We start from the raw sequence: 20,664 nt of genomic DNA, 5'->3' as shown, positions 1-20,664 counted from the left end.
CCGGAAATGTTTATAATTTTACCTGTCCTGTATATGTCCTCATACAGAGCTAATTTTCCCTGTTTCATTTCTCCACATGGCTGCCCGCCTGTTTGAGGAATAATGAGATGAGGAGACCAGCGATCCATCCTGAGCCAGCCACCTCCTGCCTAACCGGATGCATACATCATGATGGACATTATTACATATTTTTCATTTTCTTTCTCTTCTTTCTGTCTAAATTGTTGTTGTCATGGTGACCGGTGTCGGCCAGAGGAGGATGGGTTCCCCCCCTGAGTCTTGGTTCCTCTCAAGGTTTCTTCCTCATGCAAAAAACTAGGGAGTTTTTCCTTGCCACTGTCGCCTTTGGCTTGCTCACTGGGGGCTAGGACTCGGCACTTGTAAAGCTGCTTTGTGACAACAACTGTTGTAAAAAGCGCTATATAAATAAAATTTGATTGATTGATTGACACACACACACTCACACACACACACACGGTTAAAGCTAAAACACACCCTTCACCTACACACACACACACACACACACACACACGGTTAAAGCTAAAACACACCCTTCACCTACGCACTCTCTCGCACAGACACACACGCACATGTGTGCACACAAATACATACACACACACAGAGACACATACACAAAACTAAAACATATATAGTTACACAATTAACCTTGATCAAACACAAAAGACACAATCCAGCAGATTAAAGCAGTGTGTGGAATACGCAGGGCGAAGTCAATATGCCACAGGGAATTAAACGCCTTCTCGTTACTCTCTTCTGAAGCAGCACGTTGAACTGAAGCGAAAAATCAGGACAGATTATCAGTTTGTAGTTACACATTTATAATACAGCTCAGAGTCTTTTATATTACTCCAGTGTTACATCAAATAAAGAAATATATAAAAACAGAGCTATTCATAATACACATTTACAATTCCACATTAAAACTAGTCCATCCATTACTGCATCAAAAACAAAAACATATCCATGTCTTACAACAAGTTATAAATGCAAATCTGATATCTCAAAATATGCATATGTTCGTCTAAGGTGGCCTGTTCAACCATGTCTGTGGCATTTTGCCACAAGTTGTTATCCTCAACACATTTCATGTTCTTGCTTGCAGTATATCTGGGATAAAGACATTTGAGAAGCATTTTCCATCCCTGGCAGACATGTAAGAGCATCCAGCAGTCACTGTATCAAGAAGGGACATGTGACTTTGTGGATGGTTGTCAAGACCTCCCACCTCCATGAGCCAAAGAGTTCCTCCATGGGCTTCTGTAAAGGGACGTGTAGTGGCAAGAGGGCAGGCCTCCTATTATGGGCTGCAAATGACTTCCTCACTGCCATGGAAACAGAACACCACATTGTTCCGAACAATGTTGAGACCTTGTATCTCCCCTGATCTCCGACTTCTTCTACCACAGATCCTCCACCGAGATCATCCATGAATGATGGCGCAGAAATATAAGCACGATCTCCAACTATCCATCTGTGGAACCTGCAGCACACATCTTGATGTTGCCACACATTTGACCAGGAATATGTTTCTCCACGCTGGCGTGTTTTTGTAGGTGCAACATCAAATGTGCACGTACGACGTATCTGTCCACATTATACATATCAGACACAATACATTAGTCATGTAACTGTAGTGTGCATCTAAATATCTTGTGCTGTGTAATGTTTGGTTTTATTCAGTGACTGCATCATGGTCTCTTTCTTGGACTTTTTGGTTCCTGGGTTCTTTGACATGGTCCAGGTATTTCTAAAAGGACATAACTGATTCATGCTCACAGGATGTTAGTTCAGGACTCTAGAAATAGTTGTCAAACGTATATATTGTACATTTGCAGATGCTGTAGTGTCTGTTACTCCGTCTTGTGATTTGTCTGTCTTGTCAGTGATAATATCAAGAACTGCAGTTGATTCAGCAGTGAAAATCAAACCCCTTCCTTCGTCAGTGACTGTGGCCGTGACCTCATCCGTCTCTACAATCCTTGATGGTGCCATCTGGACTCATCCACAATGAACACACACTCATCTTTTCGACTTTAGCTGAACAGCTTTAAAATCAATAGCTAAGCATGTATGAAAGAGGGCTGTGAGTATGCAGACCTCAGCTGCTGTTTGAGCTTTGAGTGATACATGTTCATGAATTTTGACAGTAGTTACTGTCTGAGCCACAGTTGAGCCCACTTAGACCAGTATAATGTAAACCGTGTGAAGAGTTTTAAAAAATCAAACGAATTCCATGTCTGCATGACTTGTAAACAAAGACTCAAACTCCAAAGATACATTTTTTTACACAATACACTACCCATTGAAATTTAGAGAGTTAACAAAAAACTGTTCCGCACTTTAGAAGGTTAGAGTTAAACTTTGACAACTCCTGAAGCTAGGTTGAGATTCCCAGTGACTTAAACATCATTAATAACCCAGTTTAACCATAATCACAAGAGCACTGGTATGTGAAGACTTGCTGGTCCGTTCTGTTTATTCATGGACGCCATTATGTAGTGGCCATCCTCATATATTTTAGCAGCCTACTAAGGTGTTGTTTTTTAAATGTTCCTTTCTCAGCTAAACACTTTTAGTGTTCACTGTTATCATGGTAAATGACACTTTAGAAATATTTACATTCCTATTTTTTCACATTTTTTCCTTACGATCTTACAGTGTTTCCACTTTGGGAACATTTGATAGATTATGATACTCGTTTTTATTTTAAGTATTCTGTTTAAGTTGAGAAGCGGTTGAGAATTAAAAACTTATCTGATGAGCAGGTGTGTAACACTGAGTGACGCTCGTACATCATCTCACTGAACCTACACAAGCTCCTCGCCTTCTCGCTCCAGAGAGATGAGACCAAGCAACAGTGTCCGCGGTTTGGAGAACGCTCCATACCGCCATCACCATATGACGTTGGGATTTATAGGTTTAGCTGATATATCTTCCCCTATGTAGAGATTAAAGCCCAGCGAACTCTCCCTATACGCGCGTGCGAATGCGCGTGCCTACGCTCGCACTGGGCGCGCTGCTCGGCGCTTCCTTGCCAGTATGTCGTGGAGACGTGAAGTTTGAGGTTGCGTGCGAGGTCTTTACAAGTACAGTTGGACGTTTTTGGACAGTCGGTCCCTGCGGGTTGATGTGGGCACCATGCACGCGGATGTCCTCGTCTTGTTCTGCGCGTGGTTCCTCGGCGCGTGCGACAGTTCGTCTCTGCACAGGGGACAGATGCTTCAGACCTACAGCCAGGTCAGGTACGCGAGCACTGCGTGTCCTGCACGTTTCCATGTCCTACGGGACAGTGTCCTGCACCTGGCGGACCCCACGTGCGTATTAATCAGGCTTTAGAGTGATCGCTGAAGGCAAAGGTCGCGCCACTGATTACTGAGTGGTTTAGAAAAAGAAAAAGGGGTTACCAGTCAGGCATCCTGTATAATATGTCGACCTAATGTATCCAGTGCTGTTTGCCTTTATATATCACAAGGCGCTGCAGAAAACCTAAAGTCTGTAAATATAAAATCCAGATTGACTACGTCATTATAAACCGATCACCATCATTTTGTATAACTTGAATTTGAAACTGTAGCCTATTTTTTATTCTGTGTTATTAGGCATAAAGTCAGCATCGAGATCATTTCGTTGTGGTGTGAACGCAGTCTTTTGATTTTTGCCTTAAACTTTTAAATATTCCTCTATTCCGTTTTCTGCTTTAGCTTTTAAATTGGATCCAGTCAAATCACAATGGCGTTTAAAAGTCTGCGATCGTGGTGCTAATCGTAAGATACACGGTGCTGTCTTTAAACAACCGTATTTTGAAATGCATGATGCCTTCAAAATTCCTAGCTGTAACTTTATGGCAGACTTGTGTATTATGTATTGTTTTATTTTCTCTTTAATAATTTGATTGTGTCTATCCAGACAGATTTGACACATTTTTTCATCCACTCTACCTACAGAGGTCGTAATTTTATGATTCCCCTTGGAAGCCGCACAATTTTAAGCATCCCACTTCATACACATCCTGTTAACAGAAGCACCAGACACGACTTTAGTCTTCAGTGCTTAAAGCCCCGCACGAGGAGGGTGGGTGTGCTTGGGTATTAAATGCCCCACTTTCTCTGATTACGTAACCTCTAATCTGAAATTCCACAAGTTAATTTCTTATTTGATTTATGTTAGTGATTTATTTTACTGGCAGACTGCAACAGGGTTCTCATAAATATGTAATCTGCACAAGGATCAGGACCTGCAGATGTATCGTTTGCTAAATGTTCAAACAGCGGGTGCTGAGCAACGCTTGTGCAGACACGGAGCTCAAATGAGAAGGTTCTGAACCTCTGGGCCCAAACACTGTGCATTAAGCGAAGTGGTACGGGAAATAAACTTCTGTGTGCGAAGGCAGGCAAGAAAATATCCAGGCAGAACGTTATTTTTCAGATATGAAAAAAGAAGTTGCAGTGCGGAGGTGATTTGGGTTTGAACGGCAGCTGTGCCACACGCGCAGCCTAGCCACGGGGTCCCGCGCGCGTGCTGCTGTGAAGATGACGGGGGTTCTTGCACATCCACCACTGTACGAGGTCCTAGACAGTCGGGAGTCTGCAGTGTCACAGATAACGTCTGGGTAATTGGCATTCTCTACAGAGACTGTGATGTATGAAACATGAAATCTGAAACTCTAGATGTATCAGAGTACACACTAATTCAGTTCTGTTTTTTTCATGTGACACTGAGTATATATCAGGTGTCACACATTGGCTGTAAGACTCATCAATTTGGGTCTGATCTCATGGTGTCATGGCCCAGCCAGTCAAATCTCACACATCACAAAAAGCCCTGTTCTAATAGCTGATGTTGTCCAGTTTATTGCTTTGACCCTCTTTGATTTGTTGCTGTAGTAATAACAAATAAAAAGCTGAAATCTAAATGGCTGAGCCCTCCCGCTGCATTACTTAGAGCCAATGAAACTGATAGTTAGATTAGGACCCACCCATCTGACAAATCTTTTAACAAACCTTTTGAGGGTGACCACTCTGACCTTGAGAGGTATGTAGGAAAGAAACTGGAAGTGACTTTAAATATAATGTAAGGCAAAATAATAATAATAATATTAATACTGAAGTTTCAACCAGGTCAGCTGGGTACAGTTGGGTCCGCTCAGAGGTGTTGAAGTTTAATTATTTAATGCAGTGTTGTCTTACTCGTGTTTTACTAACAAAATTCAACAGACTGAATGGGAAGTCTTGCTGGGAGAGATGGATGAGTGTGTTGATGGTCTTGCTGGGAGAGATGGATGAGTGTGTTGATGGTCTTGATGGGAGAGATGGATGAGTGTGTTGATGGTCTTGATGGGAGAGATGGATGAGTGTGTTGATGGTCTTGCTGGGAGAGATGGATGAGTGTGTTGATGGTCTTGATGGGAGAGATGGATGAGTGTGTTGATGGTCTTGATGGGAGAGATGGATGAGTGTGTTGATGGTCTTGATGGGAGAGATGGATGAGTGTGTTGATGGTCTTGATGGGAGAGATGGATGAGTGTGTTGATGGTCTTGCTGGGAGAGATGGATGAGTGTGTTGATGGTCTTGCTGGGAGAGATGGATGAGTGTGTTGATGGTCTTGATGGGAGAGATGGATGAGTGTGTTGATGGTCTTGCTGGGAGAGATGGATGAGTGTGTTGATGGTCTTGCTGGGAGAGATGGATGAGTGTGTTGATGGTCTTGCTGGGAGAGATGGATGAGTGTGTTGATGGTCTTGCTGGGAGAGATGGATGAGTGTGTTGATGGTCTTGATGGGAGAGATGGATGAGTGTGTTGATGGTCTTGATGGTCTTGCTGGGTGATGGTTAGGGCTGCCACAAACGATTATTTTTATAGTCGACTAATCACCGATTAATTTTTATGATTAGTCGACTAATCGGATCGTGCGTTAATTGAATATAAAACATACAGCTTATCACACTAGAATGCAACTGCTATTATATAATCATCATTAGATTTCAGCTAAAAATAAAAACAATTAAGATCATAGTTCATTAAACCTTTAATGAAATATGCAACTTGTTGCAACAATTATTTAAATAAGTATAAGGCACTGGCTTAAACAACGCAAAAATAAATACATTAATAGAGAATTTTTTTTTTTAGGTTTTTCTTTCTTTCATTTGTCTCTGGCATCAAACGTAGCTACATATAAATCAAATTAGGTAGGTACCTGAAACTAAGGAATTATTCACAAAAATAAAGTTTTGGTCTCACTGACGTTACAGAAAACACACGAATGCGTGCTAAGGCAAATCGCCATCACTAATGTTAACTTTTACAGTTACCACGATAAGTAAGTATAAAGTTAACGCTCTGTTTACGGTAACGTTAGCAGCTAACTAGCGATTTAGATTACAGAGATGACGGTCCCTCTTCATCATTGTCACAATAAGCCACAACATGCTTCAGGTGCTCGTACATCGCGGTTGTGCTGCCGTGGAAGGAAAGTTCTGCCTTGCAGATATTGCACGCGTTTCGGAACCCGGTTACGGAAAATGATCCCACACTTTTGAGTTCCGTAGCCGGGTAGCCATGATGTTCTGGGATGTCGTCCACTGTCTACCTCGGTTTCCACTACTGCGCATGTGCGTTAGGGACAGAAAGGCAGACGCGACCGCAGCAGTATGGAGAGAAAAAAAAAACACGACGCATCGACTATTAAATTAGTCGTCGACTATTTTAATAGTCGACATAATCGTGACTAGTCGACTAATCATGGCAGCCCTAGTGATGGTCTTGCTATAATCCACAGCTCTCTGGTATTTCACTGTTCCTCACTAGCCCATAATCTTCAGCTAAAAGATGCTGGACACATTCGCCACAGCTTGTGCCAAAATTTTAGGATTCTCTGAATACTTTCTAGATTTCTCCAGTCATTGACGTGAATATCACCTGTAGCATGATCGAGTGGTTCTTCATGCTATAGAGGAGGTTCGTGGGTGTTCCACGTGGCAGAAATGGCTTTCGGTTCTCAGCGTTTGCCGCCAGACGCCCACGTTCTCCTGCCTCCAGGAGCCACACGGAAGCTCACGAGGTTTCTCCGATCTGTCACACCTTGTCCTGTGGGGGACCAGAACCAAAGCCCGGTCCATTAAAACAGCTGGTAATGCTCTGGCTTCTGTGCTGAGCCATGCAGTCTGGAGACAATGAGAAGCCTTTAGTTTGTGAGAAAGGATTCTGCACTAATCACACTAAAGAGGACTTGTGGCAAAAATACAGATGTGTACATGGTGGACAGGGCCAATATTGCCTAACTGAGAAATTTTACTACCCAGATGACAACTGTCCAGATATGCTAAGGTTAAGGTCTTCTTAGCAATGCATTAAACACCTTATTTCTTCTTGTCAAACCACACATATCGCCCACACCCACATGTACACAAATATCTTCCTCTCTGGCATTCATGCGTGCGCATCTGGCTACATTGCTAAGTGGCACTGGTTTAAATTCTTTGGTGCCCTCGGTACGCATCTGCACGAGTGTCACTTTGCATCTCGTCTCGTGGTCTGCAGAGGACCCCTCTCTCTCTCTCTCTCTCTCTCTCTCTCTCTCTCTCTCTCTCGCTGTCAGTCTTTATTTCAACATCTTGCTCTGGCTTTGATGTGCTCGGGTAAACATAACTCTGGAACATAAAAGGGGGAATAAAAACAAATCTTCAAATGCCACCATCCCAAGAGATGTGCATGTCAACACTCTTAACTCAGGTTACAAAATAGTGCGCTGGTGTGATGCTTCGGTTTATTTACAGAATCACAGAACTGGTGGGACTACAAGATATTGAGATTTACTTGATTTATATGAATTTCAAGGGATTTGTTTTCCGCACTCATTTCATATACCTGGTCTTAATGGTATTTGGTCATTTTTTTTATTAAAAAAAAATCATTTTAGCTTGATTATGTAGCCCTTGCATAGATGTTTCTGGGCAGTAATATATTTGATTGTCTTCTTTCATGTTTTAGATGAGACATTTCTGGTCTGCATTATTTGGTGATTTGCACATGGGTGAAGTGAGGTCAGCATTCAGTTTTAAACACACTTAAGTGTTAAAAGTGAGCTGTCCAGATGAATGTTTGGGTGCTACCTCATCATTATGTCACAAATGAACACACTTAAGTGTTAAAAGTGAGCAGTTGAGATGAATGTCTGAGTGCTACCTCATCATTATGTCACAGATGAACACACCTAAGTGTTAAAAGTGAGCAGTTGAGATGAATGTCTGAGTGCTACCTCATCATTATGTCACAGGTGAACACACTTAAGTGCTAAAAGCAAGTAAGCTGGCAGACCTAAAATTTTTAGTTCATTAAACTTTAAAAACAGACTGTTCCATGAGCTTATGCTTTTCAAGGTTCTTACTTTTATAAGTTAAAAGGACCATTGACAGTGTAGAGACTGAAGGTGGGGTTCATGAGGTGAAGGTGGGGTTCATGTGGGTGAAGGTGGGGTTCATGTGGGTGAAGGTGGGGTTCATGGGGTGAAGGTGGGGTTCATGTGGGTGAAGGTGGGGTTCATGGGGTGAAGGTGGGGTTCATGTGGGTGAAGGTGGGGTTCATGGGGTGAAGGTGGTGTTCATTTGGGTGAAGGTGGGGTTCATGGGGTGAAGGTGGGGTTCATGTGGGTGAAGGTGGGGTTCATGTGGGTGAAGGTGGGGTTCATGTGGGTAAAGGTGGGGTTCATGTGGGTGAAGGTGGGGTTCATGAGGTGAAGATGGGGTTCATGGGGTGAAGGTGGGGTTCATGCGAGCAGCTTTGGGGCAGCCAAAGAGTTGAATGACGGCACACTCATGGCTCAAAGACAAACTGGGAGCTTGTTTATGAGATGCACAGCACACAGGCGAGATTAGCGTAAGATGAGCTCTGAAAGCCAACCTGGATAATCAAAAAACTCAGGACGCAGCATGTGTGGTATAAACGGCTGATAAACTGCACAAGCATGAGCAGCAATAGAAGTCAAACACGGGATTAGCTCATTTACCTGAATATCCATCCCTATAATGTTGAAAATAAAAAAATATAGGATTAAATTGTATTTATTTTATTGTATGAGGGATCATAAAATTCCAGTCAGGGGATATTTTTTTTATAACGAATAGGATTAATATGTCAAAAAAACAATGAAATAAAGAAAAATGGCAGAATGCCATCCATGTGTGTCCAGTGAAGTGTTTGGGTCAGGCTACATCAGACAGAAACAGACCCGCCTGCTGGCATGGAGTTAGAGGCCAGGCTTGAGTCTGGGCCTTCAGCGTAACACACTGTCAACTCCTGTTACAGCTGCTGTTACAGTAACGCCACAAAACTCTTGCTCTCCACAAATTGGGTAAAAAACAACAAAAACAACAGATAGGAGAAAAAAATTTTCAGTAATCTCAGAATTGTTGGGAGATTGTGGGAAACTCTAGCACAAAGCTAGCCTTAACGTTAAAATACACCGAGTGAACTGCAGGAGTTCGGCGTAGCTAAGCTGCAGCGCTAACGATGTTCTCCTTCCAGATCTCGAAGAGACACGACAAGAACTGATGGAGGAGCCCATAAGTCTGGAAGGTGATTAAATACCTCGTTACCTCTTACTCAGACTCCATGGTACTGGTTGTAGATTTATATCCACTTTGTAAAGTCCCTCTGGATAAGAGCGTCTGCTAAATGCCATAAATGTATATTCTAAGCTAGTAAGAGAAGAATCTAACGAGGTCAGATGTTTCGATGTTTTGGCTGTGTTCTCAACACCGGTCTGTTCGTTCCCGCGTTGTGTATGCATCATAACCTCCGTCCCGCAGTCCCATACTGAAGAGGAGTCCTGACATCACAAAGTCCACGGTGACCAAGTCGGAGCAGGTCCTGAGGATCGAGGAGCACGACTTCACCATGAGGCCTGGTTTTGGCGGTAGGTCTGGCGCTCTCGTCGTCGGGACGACCTTGCCGATGGGCTCTGGTGCCGTACATTTACACTGCAGCGAAGCAAAACGCCTGTCGCCTCCTGCTGGCGGTGTGACTAAACTCACCGTCTCCACCCTCCTCTGTGGTGGTGTGGTGTGATGGGGGGAAAATTAGTTAGTGGGAGGATTTTGAGGCGACTAACGGTAGCAGAAAACTGAGGTAAAATAATTATTTACAAGTCAATACCAAGTGTGTGTAAAGTGGGAGGCATAAAATTAGACATTTAAAACGTGTTAAACTTTAAATGTTAAAAGTCCACCAGGAATGCCAATTATTTCAGATATAGCCTTTCATGGTTAGTTTTGTAAATGTGTCTCGGTGTCCGTACAGTGCCAAATTGAAAAGCTGACACAGCAATGATAATCCTCTGTTTTGTCACATTACCGATTTCAGTTTGTGACATCATGAAATGCACCAAGCGTTACTGATTGGCTGCCGAGCAACGAAACTCATTTTTCATTTGCATAGAGTTGAAAAGGCTCAATTTTTAATACATTCTTCACTTGGTAAGCAACGTGCTCACACCCGTAATGCTCCGCCCACTACCGTCACCTGTCTCCATAGCAACGAATAACTGGCTGTAGCCCATCTGTTAACATGCTCAGGGACGTGGCAGGGCCATGAGTGGGCGTGGCTTCATGTGTCAACTTCTGGGTGCAAAGAGAAAATGAATAAAAAATCTAGCCAATAGCAGCCCTGTGATCATTTAGGAAGGACTAGATGATGGCCAACAGTTGCCATATATGACAATCAGCATGACTGTAGACGTTTACCTGCACAGGTGCGCAGGTGTAAATGTACACAACAAGATAGCAGAGGTAGTGTAAATACCGCTGCAGCTCGGAGCGTGAACATTCAGCTTGCGAATAGACCAACACGTGTCCTAAAATTCATACACTGGTCACACATTCAGAATTGTTTGCCTAGAACGATAACCCTTCCTGGCATGGAGGTCAACCTCGGTTAGCTTATCCATTAGTGTTTACACACACTGCTAAGATTCCGAAGTCATGTGACAGGGTTGATCAACGTGGAGTCTCAGGATGGACGTGCAGTAATGTTAAACCCGTCATGTATTAGCTAGTGTGGCGGGATTTCAGTCTCCAGGGTGGGCAATCCAAGCCAAGTGATTAATTACAGTCAAGTGGCAGACAGCTACAGCCCAGCACTTTACAAACACGTGTCGCTAATCTTTAGACTTCTTATGTCAATAACTGGACTGCTGGAAAGGTACAAATATGGAGGTCAGGAAAACCAGTGTGAACAGAAAATGTGTGTCTCCCTCATAGAACAAATGTGAAAAAACAGTCTAGATCTCATTCCCATTAGAAAAACCACATATGTCAAAACGTTTGCATGTTGGATGTCAACACTACCAAATTATAAGTTACATTTTCAAAATCAGGTTATAAAACCACATGTAAACGGTTAGATATAGCCTACAGGATAATCAACCAATCATTAGAAGGGTCGATTTTTAAAATCCTCTTATGTATTGCATTGATATTTTCCAACAGTTTAGTCATTTAATACAGCGGTTTGCCACTGTAGCAGCTCAGTTCTCTCCCCTAACGCGCACACACATCAGTGGCGGCTCTGATGCAATGTCTAATGACTCACGGCCTCACGGCAACAGTGCAGAACACAGCGGAGAACGCGTGGCTCGACTCGGATCGTGCTTTGAAAATGTGTTCACCGCCGTCGTCTTCCTCGGTGTGTGATGCCATCTGCCCCACTGAGCGCACGTTACCGCTCACAGAAGCTCGTGGCTTCGTCTCTCAGATGTGCGACTCTTCTGTGTGGATGCATGGCTCTGGCGTCCTTTGTACTCCGACTGTGTGGATTTGCTTGGGTAGGAGCAGCGTGGGATTATGGGACACTTCTGGATTACGGTGACTGATGTTCGCATTAAAATCCTCCGTCACTCACGTCCACGTTGCTACGTCCCGCCTCGACGCCGAGGAGCGCCGCGCATCACGTGTCAGGCCGGCGTTTCTGAAGGGCACCTCCGCTCCGCTGATAACGCGCGCCCTCGTGGTCCGTGCAATACAGGCTCGAACGTAATAGAGCCGCATGGTGAGTGTGAATCCGTGCAAAAGCCCTCGCACTGAAGCCCATAAACCTAATTCACCATGACGTGCCCAGCGAGACGTCCTGGGGAGCTCGCAGGGCCGGAGCTGCAGGACGTTCAGCGGGGGACATTTATCACGGCTACTGCGCTGGGTCTTCGGGAGCGCTGTGACCTAATTGCGTCCTCGTGCCCCAGAGAGACGCCGAGAACTCACAGGCCACAAATAGAAATGCAGGAATAATGAAGATCTCCAAACCCAACCCAGCCCCGAAAGCGTCCGCCCGGACTGCAGAGCAGAGCGTGCTGTTTTGATGTAATAAAATATTCAAAACTTTTTTTTTATGAGAAAAGGGCGAATCATCTCCACTTAAAAAAAGAGATATTTTAAAAACAAACAAACTTGATCACAAGAACATCCTTGATGTACTTTAACTAGTATTAATTGCTTTCATTCAACTTTTTTAAAAATTCTTTTGGTAATAAATTGCAGAAATCTTACTGTTGTTTACAGGCCCAGCTATTCCTGTGGGTGTGGACGTGCAGGTGGAAAGTTTGGACACCATCTCTGAAGTGGACATGGTAACAACAGAACCTGTTCTATCTCTTTCATCATCTATTTAGAAACACACTCTTTCTACGAACACTGAAAGAATAGCACTTTTGCTATCAGATTCACAGTAGCCGGTGGTTATGACATTTGAATTTGAGGACGCAGGAAGAGCTTTGCTGGGCCTTTTGCAGTGAGCCACGGCTGCTGTAATGATTCAGTGCAGGCCCCTAGGCCCCTAGGATACAGTGGCCCCTAGACCCCTAGACTATAGTGGCCACTAGGCGACAGTGGTCCCTAGGTCCCTAGGCTACAGTGGCCCCTAGGCTACAGTGACCCCTAGACCCCTAGGCTACAGTGACACTAATGTATAAAACCCCTCAGTAACACTCCACACCCACTCCATCACTACACCACTGTTGACGCTGCGCTGAAAACCTCTTCTACCACCTGACTGTGATGGAGACAGCAGTGACCCTGTGCTGAGAGACTGACCGGGGCGAATAGGGGCGAGGTGGGGGACGACAGCCGGCAGGTGTACGAGGACAGAAGTTCAACGGTGCGTCCTGTGTCCTCCAGGACTTCACCATGACCCTGTACCTGAGACACTACTGGAAGGACGAACGTCTCTCCTTCCCCAGCACCACCAACCAGAGCATGACCTTCGACGGCCGCCTGGTGAAGAAGATCTGGGTTCCCGACATGTTCTTCGTTCACTCCAAGCGCTCCTTCATCCACGACACCACCACCGACAACGTCATGCTCAGGGTCTACCCCGACGGCAAAGTCCTGTACAGCGTCAGGTGAGCTGGACTCGAAAGTGCTCCCCCTGCTGGGGGTATACTGCAGCACAGACGCTAGTCTTCATTTGATAGATCCAAACTGTCCGATGACAGAGGTGGTTAGAGCAGATGTATGTTGAGATGATTTTCTGAACTCAGAATAAGCAAGGATTAAACAAATGAAACAAAAGAAACGCAAACAACAAAATGTAACAATCTGCTTCAAGTTAAATAGTTGTTGCCTGACCAACGGACTTCGGTTTGACAGCTGGTTCGTGACCTTACTGCATTAACGCTCTGTGTAACATTTGCCGTTGGACAGAATAATGATCAGACAACATGCATTTTCAAGCCTGGCTTTCTTTTGTTGTGGATTCTGGCATTGTTCTGGTTGTATGTGCTTATGAACTCCTTTGAAACTGTGACAGTAATTATTAGAGTGCTGAAATCAAAGACCATAATCCTCATACACTCTCATATAGGAATTTGCTCTCTCGTGCAGAACTATTTAAAATTGGCCATGCGGTGGATGCTCTGCGCCCCCTTGTGGCGATGTTACACACTGTCTTACAAAAGACAGCAAAAAACGATCACAATTGCCAGTTAACGTACATGACTTCAGGCAGTACCGACCAGTGAATTGTACAGTGTTTGGTACATTTTTTAACAACTGAATAAAACCATCTACAACCACTGGTTTACTTCACATCTGTAAATACTGTAGAATTATTCGCCAAGACAAGCACCTGCCCCACCCACCCCACCTGAAGCATCCAATAAGCGATTTTGGGAGTGTAGGTGACCCCTCTCGCCCACCCCCCCCCCCCCCCCCCCCCATCCCTCAACTAATGTGCTTACTTGTCCAGCCTGCTGTTATATAACCCTGATATGTCTGGCTGCCTGTGTACACTAGTGATGTGTTGTTCTTTGAGATGGCTCTTTTAAGGGTTTAATGGTCTTTGTTTGCCTACATGAGTTTTAAAACCCACGAGCAGTGCTGGTGCTGCAGTAAAATTACCCAGATATCATTGCTGCAGTTAACAAGCTTTTTAAAAATAGATTCAGATATGTTCTTGTTATTTAACATCACCACAACCTCATTTGCATCTGTCCCTTGGCTCAGGGAGACCTAAGTTTTGCTTAGTTTTGACTAATGCTTGAGTCTTCGTTACACACACAGCATGCACTAAGCAAGCCCAGAAGATCCCTGTGCAATTAAACATCTACCCTACAAGTGAGGGTTGAAGGCGGAGACGTGATCTTCTCTAATCTAGCTTCTCTTCAGGACACAGATTGTGGGCATGGGCAGGCCGTCTCATTGCTAGTTGGTCCGCACATAAAAAAACACATTTGTTTTTATTTAGACAGCATGCAGTGAGCACTTCCTGTGTGAGAAGAACCACTGCTGTGGACTGAGAAAGTGTTGGTGAAAGAGCTTGTAATTTCTTCAGATGTATGAGTGAACAATGCATTTCTTACAACCTTTGCCTGTGTGTGTGTGTGTGTGTGTGTGTGTGTGTGTGTGTGTGTATGTATGTATATATATATATGTATGTATGTATGTATGTATGTATGTGTGTATATATATATATATATATATATATATATATATATATATATATATATATATATATATATATATATATATATATATATATATATATATATATATATATATATGTGTGTGTGTGTGTGTGTGTGCGTGTGTGTGCGTGTATTCTCAGAGTCACCGTGACAGCTATGTGTAATATGGATCTTAGCCACTTCCCTCTTGATACTCAGACGTGCTCACTGGAGATCGAGAGCTGTGAGTCGCTGATTAAATCTTCACCACATATCAGTTATTACATCAGTCCCCCAAACCAGCTCATGAAGCATATTGCTAGTAGACTCATCTATTTCTGGATAACCTATTCCATGGATAGTTATACATTTGAAAAGTGTCGTTGTTCTCTTTAACAATTTAAAGATGTGCTGCTGGGTTTAAATAAATAAGGATAACATAGCAAGAAAAAACCAAACACCGGAGTGAAACTCCACCTTTACACACAAGTTTTACAGTCATAAAATAGGCTTGTTTGTATTGTACCGTCGGTTAATCACCATAACGATAACCAACGTAAGTTTTAAGGTTTCCGACTGACCGTGAGCCGCTCCACAGACGCCTACACTGACGACGACCTGATGCTTTACTGGAAGAAAGGAAACGACTCTCTGAAGACGGACGACAAGATCTCGCTCTCACAGTTCCTTATCCAGAAGTTCCACACCACCACCAAGCTGGCCTTCTACAGCAGTACAGGTTTGACTTCCTGCGTCTGTCGGACAGAACCACGGGTCACTGCCAGCGTGTCATGCCATGCAGGATCATTAATAAGTTCCTGATGACACGAAGCTCGGTACAATTCTGTGGCATGAGGTTTCTCTAGGACCGGTGATAACCGCATCTTCTCTGCTGCACTGCTGTGATAGCCTAAATTTGTTTTGAAAGGTTTCTCTAGCTACTGCCGTCTCTCTCAACGGCCGACTAGAGTTGCAAGTTGTTATGGTAAGAGACAAGATCAGAATGAACCATCTCAGAAAGATCAACAGTAAACAGACTGACGTGATAGTCCATATAGGAAATGTAACGGTGGGAGGTTTTAGCAGCATGTACCATCATGCGTGAAAACGTTATCTTTTTCAAGGTTGAGACCTAGGGTTAGGCATAGTTCAAAATCCAGAGGATCCAGATGGTTAAAAGTGTGCTGTGTGTTGTTCGTCTGCTGGTCTCTCCTGTCTGCTCTGATCCTGGTCTGCTGGTCTCTCCTGTCTGCTCTGATCCTGGTCTGCTGGTTTCTCTTGTCTGTTCTGATCCTGGTCTGCTGGTCTCTCTCTTGTCTGTTCTGATGCTGGTCTGCTGGTCTCTCCTGTCTGCTCTGATGCTGGTCTGCTGGTCTCTCCTGTCTGCTCTGATCCTGGTCTGCTGGTCACTCCTGTCTGCTCTGATCCTGGTCTGCTGGTCTCTCCTGTCCGTTCTGATGCTGGTCTGCTGGTCTCTCCTGTCTGTTCTGATGCTGGTCTGCTGGTCTCTCCTGTCTGCTCTGATCCTGGTCTGCTGGTCTCTCCTGTCTGCTCTGATGCTGGTCTGCTGGTCTCTCCTGTCTGCTCTGATGCTGGTCTGCTGGTCTCTCCTGTCTGCTCTGATCCTGGTCTGCTGGTCTCTCCTGTCTGCTCTGATCCTGGTCTGCTGGTCTCTCTTGTCTGTTCTGATGCTGGTCTGCTGGTCTCTCCTGTCTGCTCTGATCCTGGTCTGCTGGTCTCTCTTGTCTGTTCTGATGCTGGTCTGCTGGTCTCTCCTGTCTGCTCTGATGCTGGTCTGCTGGTCTCTCTCCTGCAGGCTGGTACAACCGTCTCTACATCAACTTCACCCTGCGCAGACACATCTTCTTCTTCCTGCTGCAGACCTACTTCCCCGCCACGCTCATGGTTATGCTCTCCTGGGTCTCCTTCTGGATCGACCGCCGCGCCGTCCCCGCCAGGGTGCCTCTCGGTGAGTCCCACACGCACCTTTTGAAACGTGAAAAACAGACTTGATGCCCGTTGGCCCTGAGCGGTTGGAACGCCCCCATGTATGGTGCCGGAGGGTGTGTGGACTGACGGGTCCGTGGGAGGTTCTGTGCTGGGTGGAGTCATTCGGCATGACGCTGCGCTTCCTGGTTAGCTCAGTACCTGAAAGCTTGTGCTTGATGTTTCTGTGCACTGCAGGATTTAGCCACACGCACCACTGCCACACACTCCACTACCACACACACCACTGCCACACACAGCACTACCACACACACCACTGTCACACACAGCGCTACTGCACACACCACTGCCACACACACCGCTACTGCACACACCACTGCCACACACACAGCACTACTGCACACAGCACTGCCACACACAGCACTGCCACACACAGCACTGCCACACACAGCACTACCGCACACAGCACTACCACAAACAGCGCACACACACACAGCACAGCCATACCCACCACTACCACACACACCACTGCCGCACACAGCGCTCACACACAGCACTCACACACAGCACTGCCACACACAGCACTGCCACACACACCACTGCCGCACACAGCGCTCCCACACACAGCGCTCACACACACCACTGTCACACACACCACTGTCTCACACACCACTACCACACACACCACTGCCACACACACCGCTACTGCAAACACCACTGCCACACACACCGCTACCACACACACCGCTACCGCACACAGCACTGCCACACACACCACTGCCACACACAGCGCTCCCACACACACCGCTCCCACACACACCACTGCCGCACACAGCGCTCCCACACACAGCACTGCCACACACAGCACTGCCGCACACAGCACTGCCGCACACAGCGCTCCCACACACAGCGCTCACACACAGCGCTACCACTGTCACACACACCACTACCACACACACCACTGCCACACACACCACTACCACACACAGCACTGCAGCACACAGCACTGCCGCACACAGCACTGCCGCACACAGCACTGCCACACACAGCACTACCGCACACAGCACTACCACAAACAGCGCACACACACACAGCACTGCCACAGCCAGCACTAGCACACACACCACTGCCGCACACAGCGCTCCCACACACAGCGCTCCCACACACAGCACTGCCACACACACCACTGCCGCACACAGCACTCACACACAGCACTGCCGCACACTTTCCTTTTTCTCCATCTGCAGCTTTGTCATCTGTGCATAAGCTTCTGTCCCACACACACACACGCACATGCGCACACACACACACACACACACACACATATACACACACACACATACACACACACACACACACACACACACACACACACACATACACACACACAGGCACACACACACAAACACACTCACTCACACACACACACTCCTGTGCAAAAGAAATGGACCACACTCAAAATTGCATAACATTGAGTTCCAACAGCAAATAATTGTGCAATTTTCTTACACACAGACATTTTTGAAATTTATATCAAAACATTTCAAGCTTTTCATGTTTTTATATCTGTGTACAAGAAGCCCATGTGAGTGAATTTCTCTGGGGACAACGTCTCCCTGCCCAGCAGATCAAGTCACACCATGTGTCTCATGTGTTTACGTCTTGTTATGACTGACAACAAACACCACCTCGGTATGAGCATCCTTCTTCACCCTTGTTACACTAACATAAACTAATATAAACTAATGTAAACTAATATAATCTAACATGCTAATATAAATTAACATAAATTAACATACATTAATATAAACAAATGTAAACTAAAATAAACTAATGCAAACTAATTTAAACTAACATGCTAATATAAATTAACATAAATTAATATAAACTAACATACATGTACACCAATATAAACATAAACTAACACACTAATATAAACATACACTAATACATACTAACAGGCTAATATAAATTAACATAAACTAATATAAACAAACATATATAAATATAAACATAAACTAATATAAATTAACATAAACTAACATTCATATAACATTTTATAACTAACATAATATAAATACTAACATGCTATTGCTACCTCCGCAGGCATCACCACGGTGCTCACCATGTCGACCATCATCACTGGGGTCAACGCCTCCATGCCCAGGGTCTCCTACATCAAGGCCGTGGACATCTACCTGTGGGTCAGCTTCGTCTTCGTCTTCCTCTCCGTGCTCGAGTATGCAGCAGTGAACTACCTGTCCACCTTGCAGGAGCGCAAAGAGAGGCAGCTCAGAGAACAGGTGAGCAAGCGCCTCGGGCCCCAGATTGCTCCTGGCACTGCCACATCGATACATCAATACATAGCTACTTCGATACATCGATACATCAATGCATAGCTACTTCGATACATCGATACCTCAATGCATAGCTACTTCGATACATCTCTACATCGATACATCGATACATCTCTACATTTCTACATCAATACATCTCTACATCGATACATTGTTACATTGCCTCCGCTGACTAAAATTTGGCCTGAGAGTGTAGCTGTAGGCCACTCCTGTTGACACACTGTTGACACAGACATTTTTTATACACATTGCATGTTGATTTAATATGTGTTGATGAGGACGTGTTCTCCCAGCTGCTGACAGTTCCACTCTTACGTTGTTTTTGTGAGCTCTCAGCCAAAGCCCTGACCTGTGTGTGTGTGTGTGTGTGTGTGTGCGCGTGCCCGCGCAGCTCCCATGCACGTGTGGATTGCCCCACCCGGGCCAGCCCATAATGAGCAGCACCTACAGCGAGATGGACGCTATGACGACGGGCCACTACGGCGTTCCGGAGCCCAACGTGGAGAAGCGTGAGCGCATCCTGGTGCAGCTGACGATGGACGGCGAGCGTAGCGCTCGCACACGGGCTGGCGCCGGCGGCAACGGAGGCGACCGCGGCTACGGCAGCATCTGGATCGACACGCACGCCATAGACAAATACTCGCGCGTGGTCTTCCCTCTCGCGTACACCATCTTCAACATCATATACTGGTCCATCTACTCCTAACAGCTGCCGCTGCGTCTGGGGGTCGTGGGCAGGAACGCCCGGGAACCTCTGGAGCCCCTCGACGTTCCTTAAGGGAGGAAGATGATGATGAAGGATGACAGACCCGTGACAGCCCTGATCTGAAGAGCTCAGGCTCTGATGATGACAGGGGACCCGTAGACCATCTGTCAGGTTGCAAAATGGAAATAAAGAGGGTGCAGGTTTGTGTTTACCGCTGTGAAAGCTGCAGATGGATGGGATGAAGGGACAGTGATCTTCTTACAGGCTTAGACCATCTTCACCCTGGGAAGATGCAGGAGATATCACCTTAGACCATCTTCACCCTGGGAAGCTGCAGGAGATATCACCTTAGACCATCTTCACCCTCTTCACCCTGGGAAGATGCAGGAGATATCACCTTTTAGTTGTTGGCAATGCATGGCTGTTCTCTACTTCATGTTTAAGCAGTTGTTGTAAATCTGTGCGTTTTCATTGTGACATCCAGTGACATTTGTGCGAAGCAGTCTGCGTAGAGTCAGTAGATATGTGCATTGTGCAGAAACAGAGGAGGAACCCAGTGAGACTGTGTATCGTGGGTGTGTTGTACCAGTGTTGCTCTGAAGATAACGTGATAACCGTGTAACCAAGGCAGAGTCTTATTTAATATGCTCGTAATGTCTCCGTCTCCGTGGACAGAAATAGCATAGCATGAAAAACTCATCTA

General features: G+C 45.3%; 1 protein-coding gene and 1 long non-coding RNA gene across 2 annotated transcripts; one reads left to right on the top strand and one right to left on the bottom strand.

The window, feature by feature from the left end:
* Nucleotides 1-2,840: 2,840 nt before the first annotated feature.
* On the top strand, nucleotides 2,841-19,961 carry gabrr1 (gamma-aminobutyric acid type A receptor subunit rho1). Its single transcript, XM_077016370.1, has 10 exons — nucleotides 2,841-3,263; nucleotides 9,545-9,595; nucleotides 9,829-9,935; nucleotides 12,571-12,638; nucleotides 13,186-13,409; nucleotides 15,113-15,195; nucleotides 15,550-15,690; nucleotides 16,768-16,920; nucleotides 19,005-19,201; nucleotides 19,647-19,961. The coding sequence occupies exons 1-10, from the start codon at nucleotides 3,160-3,162 to the stop codon at nucleotides 19,959-19,961; spliced, it is 1,443 nt and encodes a 480-aa protein (XP_076872485.1). The 5' UTR covers nucleotides 2,841-3,159.
* LOC143522645 (uncharacterized) lies at nucleotides 18,108-20,514 on the bottom strand. Its single transcript, XR_013133089.1, has 5 exons — nucleotides 20,359-20,514; nucleotides 20,174-20,308; nucleotides 19,704-20,028; nucleotides 19,024-19,164; nucleotides 18,108-18,329 (listed from the first exon to the last, which is right to left on the bottom strand). It is a non-coding gene; the product is annotated as an uncharacterized LOC143522645 (long non-coding RNA).
* Between the last annotated feature and the right edge of the window lie 150 nt (nucleotides 20,515-20,664).

This window comes from Brachyhypopomus gauderio, chromosome 9, assembly GCF_052324685.1.
Source record: "Brachyhypopomus gauderio isolate BG-103 chromosome 9, BGAUD_0.2, whole genome shotgun sequence".
NCBI lineage: Eukaryota > Metazoa > Chordata > Actinopteri > Gymnotiformes > Hypopomidae > Brachyhypopomus > Brachyhypopomus gauderio.
This window is presented reverse-complemented; position numbering and strand designations above follow the sequence as displayed.

Excerpts from the sequence above, each read along its gene's own strand:
- gabrr1 (XM_077016370.1), top strand. The coding sequence starts at position 3,160 with ATGCACGCGGATGTCCTCGTCTTGTTCTGCGCGTGGTTCCTCGGCGCG. Across the intron at positions 16,921-19,004 it reads CCCCGCCAGGGTGCCTCTCG|GCATCACCACGGTGCTCACC; the intron begins GTGAGTCCCACA and ends CTACCTCCGCAG. Across the intron at positions 19,202-19,646 it reads AGAGGCAGCTCAGAGAACAG|CTCCCATGCACGTGTGGATT; the intron begins GTGAGCAAGCGC and ends GTGCCCGCGCAG.